Source organism: Chrysoperla carnea, chromosome 5 (assembly GCF_905475395.1).
Source record: "Chrysoperla carnea chromosome 5, inChrCarn1.1, whole genome shotgun sequence".
NCBI lineage: Eukaryota > Metazoa > Arthropoda > Insecta > Neuroptera > Chrysopidae > Chrysoperla > Chrysoperla carnea.
The window spans coordinates 70,014,689-70,032,393 of record NC_058341.1 but is presented as its reverse complement, the minus strand read 5'-3'; the positions used below and the strand labels follow the sequence as shown (position 1 = coordinate 70,032,393).

The 17,705-nt window shown below is 31.2% G+C and overlaps 1 protein-coding gene across 1 annotated transcript; it reads left to right on the top strand.

The window, feature by feature from the left end:
* Positions 1–4,047: 4,047 nt before the first annotated feature.
* Positions 4,048–13,603, top strand: LOC123301451 (protein Red). The gene is made up of 3 exons (XM_044884189.1): positions 4,048–4,355; positions 6,433–6,886; positions 12,662–13,603. Exons 1-3 carry the CDS (start codon positions 4,183–4,185, stop codon positions 13,589–13,591), a joined length of 1,557 nt encoding a protein of 518 aa, XP_044740124.1. The 5' UTR covers positions 4,048–4,182; the 3' UTR covers positions 13,592–13,603.
* The last annotated feature ends 4,102 nt before the right edge of the window (positions 13,604–17,705 follow it).

The following is a 17,705-nucleotide window of genomic DNA, read 5'->3' as shown; positions in this document are numbered from 1 at the left end:
AACATCATAGGTCGATTGAGTCTTGGGTCCGTAGGACTCATCTTGTAAACCGTTAGAGATAGAACAAAAGTTTAAATGTAAAAAATGTTCCTTATCAAAGTTAAACAACTTTTGTTTGAAACATTTTTTCGTAAACATCACTGTTTACCCGTGAGGGCTCCAATTAGGCGAAAATTTTATAATATGTACTATACTTGGTTATCAGTTATGTATGTGTCACATGATTGTATGTGTAATGTGATAAAGAAATCAACACTGGCTATGCATGGTATTTCAATAATTAACTCAGTCAATTGTTTGTTTTCACTTTTAATATTGACTTAGAATCGTGATTTGAACACTCTGTGTAAATTTCAGCTTTTATAATTTAACGTGAGAGAGCTCAAGTACTGCGCCCCTAAATTACCTGATACCCACCGAAGGCACCGTTAGTCAAGGTTTGTAACCCCCAAATATTGTTCCCTACACCAGTATGAACACGCAAAAACATTTTTAGCTTTTATACTTACGTATGTCTGACAGGTACCGCCTCATAGTCTATATAGCTATGACGTGTACCAAATGTCACAAATTTGTAATTTTGGTAAATATTCAGTTTAGCTTCTTAAAAATGCTCCTATAACGTCTGAAAATTATAGTATTTTTTTACGTAGATTACGAATCTGTTTGCGGAAATGGTAAAAAATTGACGGTTTTTTCTTTAATTACCAAAAAAACATACAAAATTTCATATTCATTTTTCGTAATATTTTCGTGTGTAGAAATAAATAATTGGTTAAATAAAATAAAGATGAGTTCTTAATTACCTTGATAATTATTAAAATTGCCAAAATTATTTAAAACAATTTCAAAAATGAAAATATTTGTTTGTTTTGTATGCTTTTGTATATGTGTACCATAGACTATATCAGTAAATACCCATAGATAAAATATATGTAAATACCATAGACTAAGGTAATATAAAGATCAGGTCATGAAGGTTATAAAGAAGGAGAACGATCGCTACGTGTTAAAGCATGAAGGTTATAAAGAAGGAGAACAATCGCTACGTGTTAAAGCATTAGCGCACCTGTCCCTGAAAATTTGTAGAATTTATAGTTCATTTTTCAGCCACCAGCCGCGCTGTCATCAAGAAGTAGTATCTGCGAAGTTAGCTGTTTATGAGTACAAGTAGATGAAGTTAGTTGCATAATGTACAAATTGATATATCATTTCAAATTAGCGCACAACAACCCGCTTTTATTGATACTACTTAGCGGTCGCAGCGCCTCACTTATTTTATCCATATTTCGGGGACAATATTTTCTATAGCGATCGTTCTCCTTCTTATAACCTTCATGGACCAGGTATTCAGCTCCATTTATTTATCCGCTCATTTAAACCCGATCTCATTTTTGCCCACTCCAATTCTTTGATGGTTAATGGTTTATTTAAATCATTTGAGGGTAATGAGTTTATTTAGAAAAAAAATTTCTAATCGACCAAAATTTTTTTTTATCCGCTCAATAGCAAAATTCTTGAGACTCTTTTTGTTCAATCGACGTAAAGACAATTGATGGTGATTGATGATCTCTCATTTATATTGAAAAAATAAGTGAAAACAAACAATTGACTGAGTTAATTGTTGAAATAACATGTATAGACAGTGTTTATTACTCTGCCGAATTACACATACATACATATCGCACATATATAACTTATATTACCATAAAATTAACATTTTTTCTATTTTCGGGTCTATTTTTTCCATCGTTCTCTAGCTCTATTTTTTCCGATAATTTTTTCCAAGGCTATTTTTATACCATGTATATATGAAATATACATAGTATATTAAGTTTAGTCCCAAGTTTGTAACGCTTAAAAATAATGATGCTAGGAAAAAAATTTTGTCATAGGTGTTCATAAAATCACCTAATTAGTCCATTTCCGGTTGTCCGTCCGTCCGTCTGTGGACACTATAACTCAAAAACGAAAAAAGATATCGAGCTGAAATTTTTACAGCTTACTCAGGACGTAAAAAGTGAGGTGAAGTTAGTAAATGAGCATCATAGGTCAATTGGGTCTTAGAACCCATCTTATAAACCGGTAGAGATAGAACAAAAGTTTAAATGTAAAAAATGTTCCTTATCAAAAATTAAACAACTTTTGTTGGAAACATTTTTTCGTAAACATCTGTTTACCCGTGAGGGCGCCAATTAGGCGGAAATTTTATAATATGTGTTCAAACTATACACTATACACTAATGTGATAAAGAAATCAACACTGACTATGCATGGTATTTCAACAATTAACTCAGTCAATTGTTTGTTTTCACTTGTTTCCGATTACTTTTTATAGGCATAGAATGTTATACAGATGTATGGCTTCGCCATAATTATTATTGTCATTGTTAAAATAATCATTATGAATTTAAATTTATTCCCCCTTTGTTACTAACCAAAAGTTATCAACTATTTTCTGTTAGGAGTATCTGAGGCCCTAGTTTATTTAAATACTAGCTTGATACCCGCCCGCTTCGCTGGGCTTAAAAGTAAAGATAACCGCGTTATAGCCTCCTCCTCGCTTGCTCTCATTTATCCCCCTTCCATAAAACTCGAAATAGGGGTAGGGATTGTTTTACACAGATAAATATATGTACAGATTAAAATTTTTTTTATAGGTTATATATTCTTGATTCATTGAGTGCTTCAAAAAGGGGGTCATGAATTGTATCTCGTTCAACAGTTTTACATAAATATTAAATTGAAATGTTATAGATTAAATTTAATTTAAAAAAATTTTTCTTTAATATGTCTTTTAAAATTATAGCTTACTAGCTTGATACCCACCCGCTTCACTGGGCCAAAAGTAAAAACTACCGCTTTATAGCCTTCGCCTCCCTTGATCTCACTTATTCCCCTTTTACAACACTCGGGGGAATTGATTTACACAGCTAATATATTTGCACAATTTTTAATATTTTTTAAGTATAAAATAGTCATAATTCATTGAGTATTTCAGAGAAGAAGGCCATGAATTGTTTGACATTTACTATTGTAATTTTTTTACAGAAATCATTAATTTATGATTTAAAATGCTTATCATAGATGGAGCAGTAAAATGTCAGAATAAATTCAATTTTTTAAATTTTGTTTTTGTTTTTACATATATTTTTATAAATTATAGCTCATGTGTTATTCTGATTTATGAGCTATATTTTCGTATAGAATCATTCAAATCTATTGTCTAGTTTTTGCGTGAAAGCGTAACAAACAAAGAAACATCCTTACTTTCACATTTATAATATATAGAGATAGAGGTGTATTATTTTGATATATGAGCTATATTATTAGTAAATTTAATTTAAATTTATTACTTTTTGCGTGAAAATGTGACAAACACACAAAAAAACAAACATCCTTCTTTTCACATTATAATATATCAATTAATTACTTCAGATTGAGTGGGCTGTTGTTATTTTTGATTCTCATTTTTTTGGTTTTATTATACCTACCCTGTATATGTAAAACTAGATGCAAACACTCGCTTCGCTGGGTAAGAGCTTTCCTAATAATTTCCAAATTTCTAAAATCATCGAGAATATTAGATGATTAGATAAAATTTTAGAGCTTTCTAGATTATTCTTTAAATTTTTACATGCCAAAATATTCTATAATAATTAAAATCATTTTTATTTCATTCATTTATTAAAACATCTCAAGCTTTCTAGATCATTCTTAAAATTTCTTAAACTATCCAGAATATATATTTTAGAACTTTCCAGATTGTTCTTTAAATTGACAATAATTTTTTTGAAAATTGAAGCTTTTTGTATGGAATTAATATTTGAAAAGAAATATCAATTCCACACACATACAACACATGTGTCTAGAACATTAAATTAAATATTTTAATAATAACTGAGAGCATTTTGTCTATTTGACAGTAGCATAAAAATGGCTAACAATCTTACTCACACATTTAAATCACAGACATATATAGCAGACAATTATAATCATAAACAATCATATAATATATAAGTCTGTAGTTTTAACAGAAATAAAAGTGACATGTTGCTGTAGAATTGACGTTTGAAAATAAATAAAACATTTTGTAAACTTTTCACATTAGAATTTCTAAGTTTGTTGAATTAAAAAAAAAAATCAATTTAAAAGTATATAAGTCAATAAAAGTTAATCAAGATGCCACAAGAAGAATTTCATGGGGGTCCTAGTGAGACTCCAAGTTCACAAAGACTTACCAATGATGATTTTCGGAGATTATTAATGACTCCAAGAGTAGCTCCATCGTCTGCACCAGCAGCTGGATCAATTCGTGAAGCAATGAGTCAGGCAACATCTATGGCACCACCAAAGTAAGTTATTCTGGTTAGTTTAAAGTGTCATTGTACCAATGGAAACTATAAATATAGAGCCTTAGTACCAATTTTGAATGAATTGACCATAAAGTAATTGATAAGTAACCTTTCCCTTCAATGTTTTTTTTGGCCAGGGGGTGCAAAAGTTCATAATTATTTCAAAAGCACTAATTTCTCAATTATTTTTAATAGTTCAGAATGTGAAATTCAGTTTTATCAGTAGTGGTGCAAATAACCAACATTAGTTTATAGAGCCAGCCAGGTTTTTATATCATGTATATATGAAACATATCAAGGTATACTAAGTTTAGTCCCAAGTTTGTAACACGTAAAAATATGGATGCTACCAACAAAATTTTGGTGTATATGTTCATAAAATCACCTAATTAGTCCATTTTCGTTTGTCTGCCCGTCTGTCTTTCAATACGATAACTCAAAAACGAAAAAAGATAACATTCTGAAATTGCTTAGGACGTAAAAAGTCAGTTCGAGTTCGTAAATGGGCAACATAGGTCATCTAAGTCTTGGGTCCGTAGGACATATCTTGTAAATCGTTAGAGATAGTATAAAAGTTTAAATGTAAAAAATATTCCTTATACAAAAATAAACTACTTTTGTTTCAAACTTTTTTTCGTAAATATCACTGATTACCTTTAAGGGCGCAAATCAGGCGAAAATTATATAGTATCCTAGTATATGGGAATATCAGTTGTGTGTGGCTATCTAAGAGTGATCTTTCTTTACTTAATATGACGTAAAAAAACAAACGATTTCGTAATCAACACTGTCTATACATGGTATTTCAACGATTAACTCAGTCAGATGTTTGTTTTCACTTGTTTTAAATGTATTTTGACTACCTGAACTCGAAATTTTTGGATTGAAGTTTGTTTGAATTTTGAACCTTCATAATATAATTAATTAAACCGGATAAACACCAAAAAGGGTATGTGCGCGTGTGAGCGCACCTAGAAAATCGATCCCTCTAATTCTGTTGAAAAAAATGAAGTATGAAAGAAAAACCATTGGATCTTAAATTTTAAACTAAGCATTGTTTGTCTCGTAACATTTTCCCCTAAAACTCACCGTTTTTGAGATACAAGTGATTTTGATGAAAATTTGATACTATCGAAATGATGAATAAACGAAGATTAAACCTCTAAATTATTTCCTATAGTAGTGAATTTGGCCAGGGGGTGGTAAATACCCCCTCCTAGGGGGTGGAAAAATATATGTTGAAAATGATGACAACGGAAATCGATAGAGTAACGAATTCTAAGTAAAAAGTACCATTTAAGTATATTTCGAAAGCCAACACTTTCCTAGTCATTGGCGATTGAGTTTCGGAGTATTTAAAGTCAAATAACTGAAAAATTTGACGTTTTTTGAAAAAAGTGCGTCCTACACTTTTTAAGGCAATATAAAAACCCTTGAAAATGAAAAAAGTCATTTAAGTCATTTGCGAAAATTAACGGAGTTATAATGAAAAGAAAGTTGCTCGTATATTTTTTTTATGTTTTATTCAACACAAAAAAAGTGATGAATTTACCATGAAAACTAAAGTTAATGCTTGGCGCTTTCCAATTTTCTTTGTTAAGTACTAACAATATGCTCAAAAACTTCTAGTAGTTTCAGATATATATTTCAAGAAAAATAAACAAAATTTCAAGAGGTCTCAACAAATTTGTTGTAAAATAATTTTTAAAATTTTAGTATGCTTCTAAACACCATATAAAATTTTGGGATAACATTTCTCATCCTTTCAAGCCAAGGTGCAAAGCGGCAAGGCGTGGTAAAAATTTTTAAGCAATATATTTCAAAACTAGAAAGTACAAGTTTTCAAACGAGCTATTGCAATTCGAAATTCAATGATTTTTCGCAGAGCTACAGCTGTTGAGAAATTATGGCAAAATTTTGTGTTAAAAAATTTTCCTCTAATACTTTTCTTGTGTATATAAACTATAATTAATATCGGTACCGGCTTAAAAATTCAACGTATGCCTTCACCGACTGGTTATTTTATTTAAAAGGTTGAAATATTTTAGACTATATTAAAATTTACCGATTTATGTAGATCTGAAGACCGTGCAGAATTACGACGTAAAAAGAAAAGTTACTATGCTAAATTAAAGAAACAAGAAGATGATAAAATGGCTGAACTAGCTGAAAAATATCGTGATAGAGCTCGAGAACGTAGAGATGGTGCTAATCCTGATTATCAAAGTGAAGATCCTTTGAATACTGCAAGTGCTTATAGAGCTGTAGCACCCGATTTAAAATCGGGTATGGATGCAGCTGAACGACGACGTCAAATGATTCAAGAGTCAAAATTCTTGGGTGGTGATATGGAGCATACTCATTTAGTAAAAGGATTAGATTATGCTTTGCTGCAAAAAGTACGATCTGAAATTATTACCAAAGAACATGAACAAGAACAACAGTTAGAAGAATTGGCTATGAAATCAATGGATGCTGAAATTGCTGCTGTCAAGGATAAAGACAAAAAAATCATACCGGAAAAAGAGGAGGTAATTTTTACACGCTTTTATTAACTTGATCTGTATGTTAGCCTAGTCAACCAGTTCAAATTGGTGAAATATAGAAATAATAGACTACAGTACAGAGGGGCATTGGTTTCGTGACTAACACTTTTACGAAACTTCGTGAGTGGCTTGATTTTAGTGTAACCTACAACGTTTTCATTTATGAAAACTTTGGAAATTGGGAGCGTTTTCAATGGGAAACGGAAAACATGTCAAGAAAACGATCTATTGAAAAAATATAAACCACCATTTGCTTTTTTCTTGAATGTAAGATAAATGAATATAATAAAAGAGAATAATAGTGGTCTACAAAAATATTGGACAGTTTGGCGTGACTTGCACCCTCAACATGTCGGAAAAACGATAGTATGAAAATTTATCAACAATCGGCTAATTTTTACAAAATTGTTTAAGAAATAGTAGTAAAATTAAATGCGCATACTGCCCTACAAATTTCATTAGACTTTTTTCAGACCTATGTCATTTTTTTCATGCCAATTTAACGAATTTTTTTTTTATGAACACTTGTAGGTCACGAGTAGCACATGAAATTTGAGCTATTTTATGATCAAAAAATGTAGTAGCCTACAATCTAAATGGGGCAGATATCAAAAGAAAATAATTTAATTTTAAGTATACTGAAAAACATTTCAAATAAATCGTCAAGTCGAACATCCTTTTAATCTTCAAATGGCTCCTAGATACATGTACCGCGGTTTATAATCTAGAAGACTAAGCACTATCTATCTACCGAATAAAACAAGAATAAATTTTATTTTGTTTTCTTGTAGGTTACGTCATAGGGCTCGGTATATTTGCAAGCCACTAAATTTTTATTCATAAAATAGTTCAATTTTCATGTGTTTTTCGTGGCCTACAAGTGTTTATAATAAAACATATAGTCATTAAACTGACGTGTTTAATGTGTAGGTCTGAGAAAACGGCTCATGAAATTTGTAGGCCAGTATGAGCATTCAATTTTACTAATACTTATTAAACATTTCTGAAAAATTAAGCCAAATGTTGTAAAATTTTCATACCCTCATTTTTCCATGTTGGGGGTGGAGATCACGCCAACCGCTCAATATTTTTGTAGGCCACTATTATTCTCTCTTATTCTATTCAATTATCTTGCATTCAAGAAAAAAGCAAATGGATGTTCATATTTTTTCAATAGGTCGTTTTATGGACATGTTTTCCGTTATCCACATTGAAAACGCCCACATTTCCAAAATTTTCATAAATGAAAACGTTGCAGGTGACCCTGAAATGAAGCCACTCACGAAGTTTTGTAAGAGTGTTAGTCAAGAAACCATACCCCCGTCTGTACTGTAGACTATAATGGTCGTAAAAATACTTGTAATACCTTGTTAGATTCGTACACCAAACGAAACGTACATAAACAAATGAAATTTGAAAAACCTCTGACAAATTTTTTGGGTATGAAACCCTAAACTCGCACTAGAAACATATCTACGAACACTCTCCATTCCTTAGAGCCTTCTCCAAACTGAAACCGATTTTGAGAATCATTTCCTATTTTTAGTTGCCCGGGTGCGGAACCCTAAACTCGCACTTGAAACATAGCTGAGAACACTCTCCATTGAATTAGCTTTCAAACGAAACAAAAAAATCAAGATCAATTCATTCGTTTAGGCGCTACGATGCCACAGACAGACAGACAGACAGACACACACACACACACACACACACACACACACACACACACACACACACACACACACACATTGCGGTCAAACTTATAACATCCCTTTGTTTGGTTCGGGGATTCAAAAGTGATGAACTTACATTAAATATTACTGATTTTTGAATATGAGTTTCGGAACATTACTGTGAGTCTAAATCCAGACAACCCTTAACTCTTAGGATGCTGTGTGTACAAAATGGTGGCCAAAAAACTTCGATTTTGACGCTCGGCTTTTTGTCGCTTCGAATTTTTGCCAATAACTCCTTAACCTTGTGGGTTTTCAAAATTGTAATTATTACCTTTTTTTTAAATTAGTGCTGTTTTTCTAAGTCAAATAGTTACAGGAGTATGCTAATTTTTAAATGGCACATTTTTACTCATTCAATCAAATGAAAAATGATCCAACTTGTAAACTGTGAAACAAATTTTAAATATAAAAGTTATTTCTTATAAAAACATAAATAACTTTTTTTTGAAACATTTTTTCGTAAACATCACTTGTGATATCCGTGAGGGCGCAAATTAGAACAAAACTTTGGTGTCCATTTTCTCCAAAATGGACACCAAAGACTGTAACAGATAGGGAGTTGAAAATTTGCACGTAGCTTTAACTAATAGTCTTGTTAAACATTCTCGAAAAATGAAAAAAATAAATTTTAGAAATTACTTCCGAAAATTTCGAACATTTTTGAAAGTATTTTTTAGAATTTTTGGCTCATTCAATCAAATGAAAAAGTACCCTTCTTTTAAACCGTTAGAGTAAAAGTTATTCTTTTAAAAAAAATAAACAACTTTTGTTTGAAATACTTTTTCGTTACATATATATCTTTGTTTATCCGTGAAGGTGCCCAGAAAGTGCTTCACTAAATAATACTAAATTTCGAAAGTTTTATTAGAATTGTTTTTCATTTTTCGAAAATGTTTTACAAGATCACTAGTTGAAGCTACTTGCAAATTTGCTGTTCTCATTTATCTGTTAAAGATTTGGAGAAATTGGACACCAAGTTTTGTCTTAATTTGCGCCCTTACAGGTAAACAGTGATGTTTGCGAAAAAATGTTTCAAACAAAAGTAGTTTATTTTTTTTATAAGGAATAACTTTTACATTTAAAATTTTATTCTATCTCTCATGGCTGGCAAGAAGGGTTCTTTTTCATTTGATTGAATGAGCAAAAATGTTCCATCTGTAACTATTTGGCTTAGAAAAACGTCACTAATTTAAAAAAGATTAAGGAGTTATTGGCAAAAATTCGAGCGAAAAATCGAAGTTTTTCGTCCACCATTTTGTACACACAGCATCCTGAAGGCTAAAAATCTAGATTTAGACTCACAGTAATGGTCCAAAACTGATATTCAAAATCAGTAATACTCCATTTAATGTAAGTTCAATGTACTTTTCGCTTAAGCTATCGGGATGACGTCTAGAAAAATGTGCCAGAAGCGTTTTTCAGCACATAAAACTTATAAGCAATTAAAAATAAAAAAAGGTATTTCGTTTTACGTCAATATTTCATAAAATATTAATATTTTAGAGAGAGAATTTCCAATAAAAAACTCTCGGAAGTCCAACTCCATTCTTTATTATTTTAATTTAATGTTGAAAGTAGGCCTTTTTGCGTCATTTTTAGATTGTTGTAATAGCGTCAAAACGAGTATCTCACACTAAAAAATTCTTTTAAATATTAATTTAAAAATTTGAAAAAATTATTGTGTATTCTAATAATTTGAAAGAATTTATATCGTTAATTAAAAAATTATCGCTTTTAGTGCTACAACCACATATTTTTATTCCATGTGTATTATGAAATATACTTAGTATATTAAGTTTTTATACCATGTATATATGAAATATACATAGTGGGTATATTCAGTTTAGTCCCAAGTTTGTAAAGCTTAAAAATATTGATGCTATGAAGAAAACTTTGGTATAGGCGTTCTTAAAATCACCTATTTAGTCCATTTCCGGTTGTCTGTCTGTCCGTCTGTCATCACGATTTCTCAAAAACGAAAATAAATATAAAGCTGAAATTTTAATAACGCGCTGAGGACGTAAAAAGTGAGGTCAAGTTCATAAATGAGCAACATAGGTCAATTGGGTCTTCTCTTGTAAACCGTTAGGGATAGAACAAAAGTTTAAACGTAAAAAATGTTTCTCATAAATAAACAACTTTTGTTTGAAACATTTTTTGGTAAACATCACTGTTTACCCGTGAGAGGCTATATGGCTATATCAGATATATATGTGTGACATGTATGCATGTGTTATGTGACAGAGTAATGAACACTGTGGTATTTCAACAGTTAACTGAGTCAATTGTTTGTTTTTTTATTCAAATTTTTTTCAGTTTCTTTTATTTTATAATAACTTTCTACACTCCTATTTTTTTCAAAGTATATCTTATAAATAACTACTTTTCTCCTAATTATCGCGTAGAAAAACCGGACGGATTAATTTTTTTAATATTGAGGTATTTTGAGCCGCAAATAATGTTCTATGACCACGATTTAAGTTTTTAAAATAGACGTTTAAATGACGCTTAAAATTGCTTCCTGTGGGTAAATTATAAGGTACAGAAGGAGACAGAATACATGAATTTGTAATAAATTTGCAAAATAAATTTTTGTGACATGAAGTAAGATTTTTACACCTGTTATATATGAAATATACAAGATGGGTCATTTTAATCTATAAAGGCTAATAGCACGTTTTGTATTTAAACAATCAAAAACTCAATTATAAAAAATAACTTAAACAAAAGTTGTAGAATTTGATGGGGGATATCATGTTCTGACATCAGATTGGACCTAGTTATTCGGGTTTCTTTAACTGCCAATTTAGATATTAAACGGTAAGGGATAAAATTACACATTAAATTAGAAAGTTGATCCTCATAAAAAAACTAACAATTTTCATCTAAACAATTTTTTTCAAAAATCGTCATCTTTCGAAAATATGTCATTATTGCATTTAATCGAAAGAAAAAACGGAAAAATGCTTTAGTCAAAAGATTTCAAGGGCAATGGAGGATATTCGCTTGTGTTCATCACTTTGACCTACAATTATCGATAAATTTTAAGTATATTTTCTTTCGATTAAATGCAATAATGACATATTTTTAAGTTACATTTTCTCCGAAAGCTAACTCGGAGGAAAAATGCTTTAAACAAAAATTGTTAGGTCCAATGTGGTGTAAGAACTTGATGCCCTCCTTCTAACTCTATAATTTTTGTTTGTTAGTTATGTTTTGATTGGTTATCGAGCTATGAGCCATTATAGATTAAAATTACCCACCATGTATATTAAAGTATACCAATTTTAGTCCCAAAGTTTGTAATGCTTAGAAATATTGATTATGAGAACAAAATTTTCTTATTGGATTTCAAAGCTAAGATGTCAGCGCCACGAGTATCAAAATGTAAGCCCTTCTCGTTACAATCAGCTGATTATTTCAATGATAAAAAAGGAAGGAGATATATGCTTTATTATACATTTTAATGTGCTGTACTATATTTGGCGTTTTGACAATAGTTCTTTTTTCAATCACTAGATAGAATCTTTCTTAGCATTAAAATCCAATAGGTGTTCATAAAATCACCTATTATTCCATTTCCGTCTATCTGTCCGTCCGTCAACACGATAGGTAACTCAAAAACGAAAAAAGATATCAAGCTGAAATTGTTATAGCGTGTTCAGGGCGTAAAAAGCAAGTTTGATTTCATAAATGAACAACGTATTTCAATTGGGTCCTGGATCCATAGGACTCGTTTTGTAAACCGTTAGGCATTGAACGAAAGTTTAATTGTAAAAAATGTTCCTTATAAACAAATAAACAACTTTTGTATGAAAAAACTTTTTTGTCCATTTTCTCCTATACTGTGGAAGATAGGGATTTGAAAATTTGCTAGCTTCAAATAGTGATCTTGTGAAAAATTCACGAAAAACGAAAAAAAATCCTAGAAAACATTTTCGAAAATTCAGGGTATTTCAACAATTAACTCAGTCAATTGTTTGTTTTAAATTGGTTTAATTAACTTTTAAATTTCTTCAAATAGGACGAAATGCAATTCGAAACAAAATTGGGTAGAAACATCCATCGGACAATATGTGCATTAAAATCACGTCATATTGAGCGTAACGAATTATTTGTAGCTGGACGTATGGCATACGTGATTGATTTGGAAGAGGAAAGTGACACGGATATACCAACAACATTGATACGTTCCAAAGTAGATATCCCAGCATTAGATTCGACACCTACTTTAACCACAAACGATATTGTTATCAATAAATTGGCACAAATTCTAACATACCTTCGACAAGGTAATCGACATAAAAATAAGAAGGGTAAAAAAGATAAAGGAATACTTTTACGACCGGATAATGAACGACCGAATATTGATGATAGTATTTATGGGGACATTGGTGATTATGTACCATCAACATCGTCAAGTCGAGACAAAGATCGGCGTGATAAAGACCGTCGTGATAATGAGATAGAACGCGATGAACGTGGTAAACATAACTATTTCGAGAAATCTTCATCCGAACAAAATGAGAAGATGACATCAAACGCGCCACAAGTATCTTCTAGATCAGCGAAATTATTAAGTCGTTTAGCACAAGAACCTGAAGGTTATGCTGAATGTTATCCTGGTTTAGATGAAATGCAAGATGCAATCGATGATTCGGACGACGAAGTTGATTATACAAAAATGGATTTGGGTAATAAAAAAGGACCGGTTGGACGTTGGGATTTTGATACACAAGAAGAGTATTCTGATTATATGAATAATAAAGAAGCTTTGCCGAAAGCAGCATTTCAATATGGTGTAAAAATGGCCGACGGACGGCGTACACGGAAACATAAAGATAAAAATGAGAAAGCTGTGTTGGATCGTGAATGGCAACAAATTCAGAATATTATTCAAAAACGAAAAGGACCAAAAGATGACGGTCCCGAATTTAAAGTACCCAGATATTAAATTTTATTCGAAATGTTCTATGTTTAAATATTTATAACTTCAATTGAAATAAACATAAAAAAATGGAAAATCATCTTTTTTGTAATCATTTTTCGCTTTTAGACTGCCAGCTCGTAACAGAAAAACATAATGAACAATGGCTAGAGTTATTTACCCCGACTACACAATGGTGAGGGTTATATGTTTGACTGATCAGTATGTATGTTCATCTGTTCCCACCTAGCTTCTAAACTACTTATCATAATTTGACAAATAATATATCGTTAGAAGCGTCTGGATCGTCCGCTGGTTATAAGCTATGTATCGTCACATTAATATGATGCCCTGTAGAGGACATAAAGTTATGATCGAAAAACAAATTCCGATTTAATTATAGCGTGTTTGGAATCAAATGAAAAGGCGTAATTAGCACTTTCAAAAATATATTTATTGTTACACTCAATCACGAAATTATAACCGCAAATAGTTTAAAATGTATGTATTTTCGTCTGTTCCCTCCGAGCTTCTAAACTACTTATCATAATTTGACAAATGAGGTATCGATAAAATCCTCTTGATCGTTCGCTGGTTATGTACCGTCACATTAAATATAATATGGCGCCTTCTAGAGGACATAAAGCTATGATAGCACTTTTCAAATATATATATGTTGTTATACTTTCTCACAAAAACTATAACCCCAAAATGGTTTAAATAAAATAAAGTTCGAAAACTAAAACCCCGACAATTACAGAATCGTGCTCTTCAAATTATGAAAACAAGAAAATATTTTTATCTGAAATTGTTATGATAAGTAAAATTGTCATTACAGTCGGGGGACCTCTAAGATTAAACAGTTTTTCACAGGACCGAAAAGAAGTCCCCCGACTGTAATGACGATTTTACTTATCATAACAATTTCAGATGAAAATATTTTCTTGTTTTCATACTTTTAAGAGCGCGATTCTGTAATTGTCGGGGTTTTAGTTTTCGAACTTTATTTTATTACAGCCTGCCAATGGAAGAAGACATGTTACAAACTTGAACATAACGAATTAATACATAGTTAAAAATTAACATTTGTTAGTAAAACACAGAGAAAAATATTTTACAGTCTTCCATGCATTTAAATAAACGGAAAAACTGTTCAATACATTCAAAATTGATTGGCAGGCGGTTTTCTCTTGTAAAAACTTTAACAAAACAATATTTTTTTACTAACTAATATTGGTTATGTTAAAGTTTGTACACGAGAAAACCGTTATATTCTTCTTCGTTAAAAACAATTATCTTCAGTTCGTTTTTGCCTCAACGTATCCACCTTTGCGTTCCGTACATGTAATTGTTTTTTTACAAAATTGTTTAAATACACTCCTACATATTTCGGGAGTGATTTCTTGAACCGTTTTTCTTATTATCTGTTGAAAATGGTCTACATTTATAAACGACCATTAACATTCCTATCGAATTTTCTCAATTTATAGACACCCTGTATATTCGATGTCAAAAGTAAATAGCTGCATGTTAATAATTTTGATTTTTATAAAAAAAAAATTTCTTTCGTAAACCTTATAATAAAAAAGTTTTCTATATGTAGCCAACTTAGCTATAGACTCTGTATATATCCTCTATCATTGGCAGACTGTAAAAAATTGTTTTTTTTTTTTTTTGTTACGAGCTGACAGTCTATTCCCATTGTTCTAAATTTCTGAAGAATAGAAAAAGGGTAAAAAAGTTTTGACATTAAAAGATATTTCAGTCTGTAGAATTTTTTTTCATTGTTTGTACCAGACCTGTACGTAGGAATCGTCCAAAGGGGAGGGGGGTTGATTTTAAACTTTTGTTCATCATGCTAGGTCACAAAGTCAATAAAAACAAAAAAACTCTTTTTTCGAGTAAGAGAACATTTTATTCAGTCAAAATGTGATACTCAGTCACTATTTTTCAATAATTAATTTCTGCGAGCTACAGAAGAAACTTTTACAAAGCTCTGTGCGCATTGACCTCTACACCACTGTGAATATTGGCTGAGGATAAATCGTATAACCGATCTTTAGACATTGTCGGTCTAAGATATGCTTTAAGACGACACAAAATGTCGGTCTAAGATATGTTTTAAGACTGTTTGCTGGTAGCAAGTTCATTGGGTAATAAGTAACATTCAGTAAGGTTTGCAAACAAACAATTATATTTTGACCCTTATCAACAGTCCAAGGCGTAATTTATTGACAATAACTGGGTTATTTAGCCAGGTGTAGAGGCAATACAAATGTTATTTTATGATCAACTACGAATTTAGCAATGAGGAGGATAGAATTAGGTTTGGATTTTCACATAAAAATGCATATCAGTTCCTAGTCTAATTATTAAAATATTACAAATCAAATTTTATAATACATTTATTAATTTTAACATTTTAAGCCATATATTTTTCTTTATTTGTTTGAAGTTTTTTCTAGTTAATAACTTTAAGGTTAGGTTACGAAGCCGGGAAATAAACCAGAAAGTCAGGAGATAGTGAAATTAATCTAATAATAGTGTGTAGACGCTGAATGGGTTTCGTATGTATTTACAGGCCCCACCAAATAAGGAATCTATTTTGACGTATTTTGACCCGCTGATTCTGAATTTTCAAGTTGTTCATCGCTCAGAGTGGGGGGAAATTATTTATAAAAAATTAATTGTTTATGCGGCTATAGATCTTAAACTATTGAAAATTTTACAAAACAATTTGTACCATTCTGCATGAAAAAACAAATATTTATGTTTTTTTTTTATTCGTCTTGATGCGACCAATAGAATCGGAGATATGGTTAAAATTGTAAACAAAAATGATACTGCATAAAGGCGGCGCTTAGTTTGAAACGTCCGTAGATTGGCTAGTAAATAATGTTTTTGTACTTTAAGGTACTAATTTTAAATTCCCAACAGGAATTTTCCTTTGGAAATCAGTGGGGGGGTAGGTTTAATGGTAGTCTAAATTTCGGTTTTCGGGATTCCAACTCTGTTGCGTCATTTTGAATTTGAGGGTGAATGTTTGGTTATTGAATAACTCGATTATTTTCAATTTTACACGAAAAATAGTTATTCTCAAAGTTATTTGCAATTAATTATTCTACAAATTTCGTTCTTATAAATAGTTTCCTAGAATCGATATTTTTCCATTTAAACCTCAAAAAAGGTGCTCGTCGTCGCAATTCAGTGAACTGCTCGATGGAGATGAAAAGCTAGCGTCAGAACGAGACACCATCGACTCTCCTGAGCTTCTGAACGAAGTCATCTATAGTAATGATGAAGACTCAGATAGCCCAAACTTGGCCGGACCATCATCTAAACTTTTCAAACGAACATAATTTGAATTTGTTTTCAGTGCACTTTTCAAAAGTTATTTCATGTACACTCTTCTTTTCCTTTACCGTAATCGTGTGTCCCAAAAATGGTCCACATCAAATTTATTGCAATCTCAATTTTCAACAGATTAGTTTATCATCGGTTATAGGAAAAAAATCAATAATAAACAACATAATAGAATGTTTAGGTTTACACCCACTTCTTTTCAGGTATAAATTGAAAAATATCGATGTAACCAATATTTAATTCCTAACAACTACGGTGATAATTATTTTTCGTGTAAAAATAAAAATAAACGAGTTATGCAACAAACAAAAATTCACGACCACCTCTTCAAAATTCAACTTATGTTAGTTTGGAACTTTTATTCGATAGTCCGACCAAGTTTGGGTCATCTGAGTCTTCATCATTACTATAGACGACTTCGTCCAGAAGATCAGGAGAGTCGGTGGTGACTCGTTCTGACGCTAGCTTTTCGTCACTATCGATGTCGTCTTCATCGAGCAGTTCTCGAATTGGAACGACGACCACCTCTTTTTTCGGGTCTAAATCGAAAAATATCGATCCTAAGAAAAAATTGTTAAGGACCAAAATTGTAGAAAACAAGTTTGGAAATGACCATTTTCCGTGTAAAATTAAAAATAAACGAGTTATTCAATAAACAAAAATTCACTCTACAATTCAAGATGGCGGATGACACAGTATATTAGGAATTCCGAAAACCGAAATATGGACTGCCAGCAGAGACTATATCTTTTACCGATATATTCTCTGCTGCCAGTGA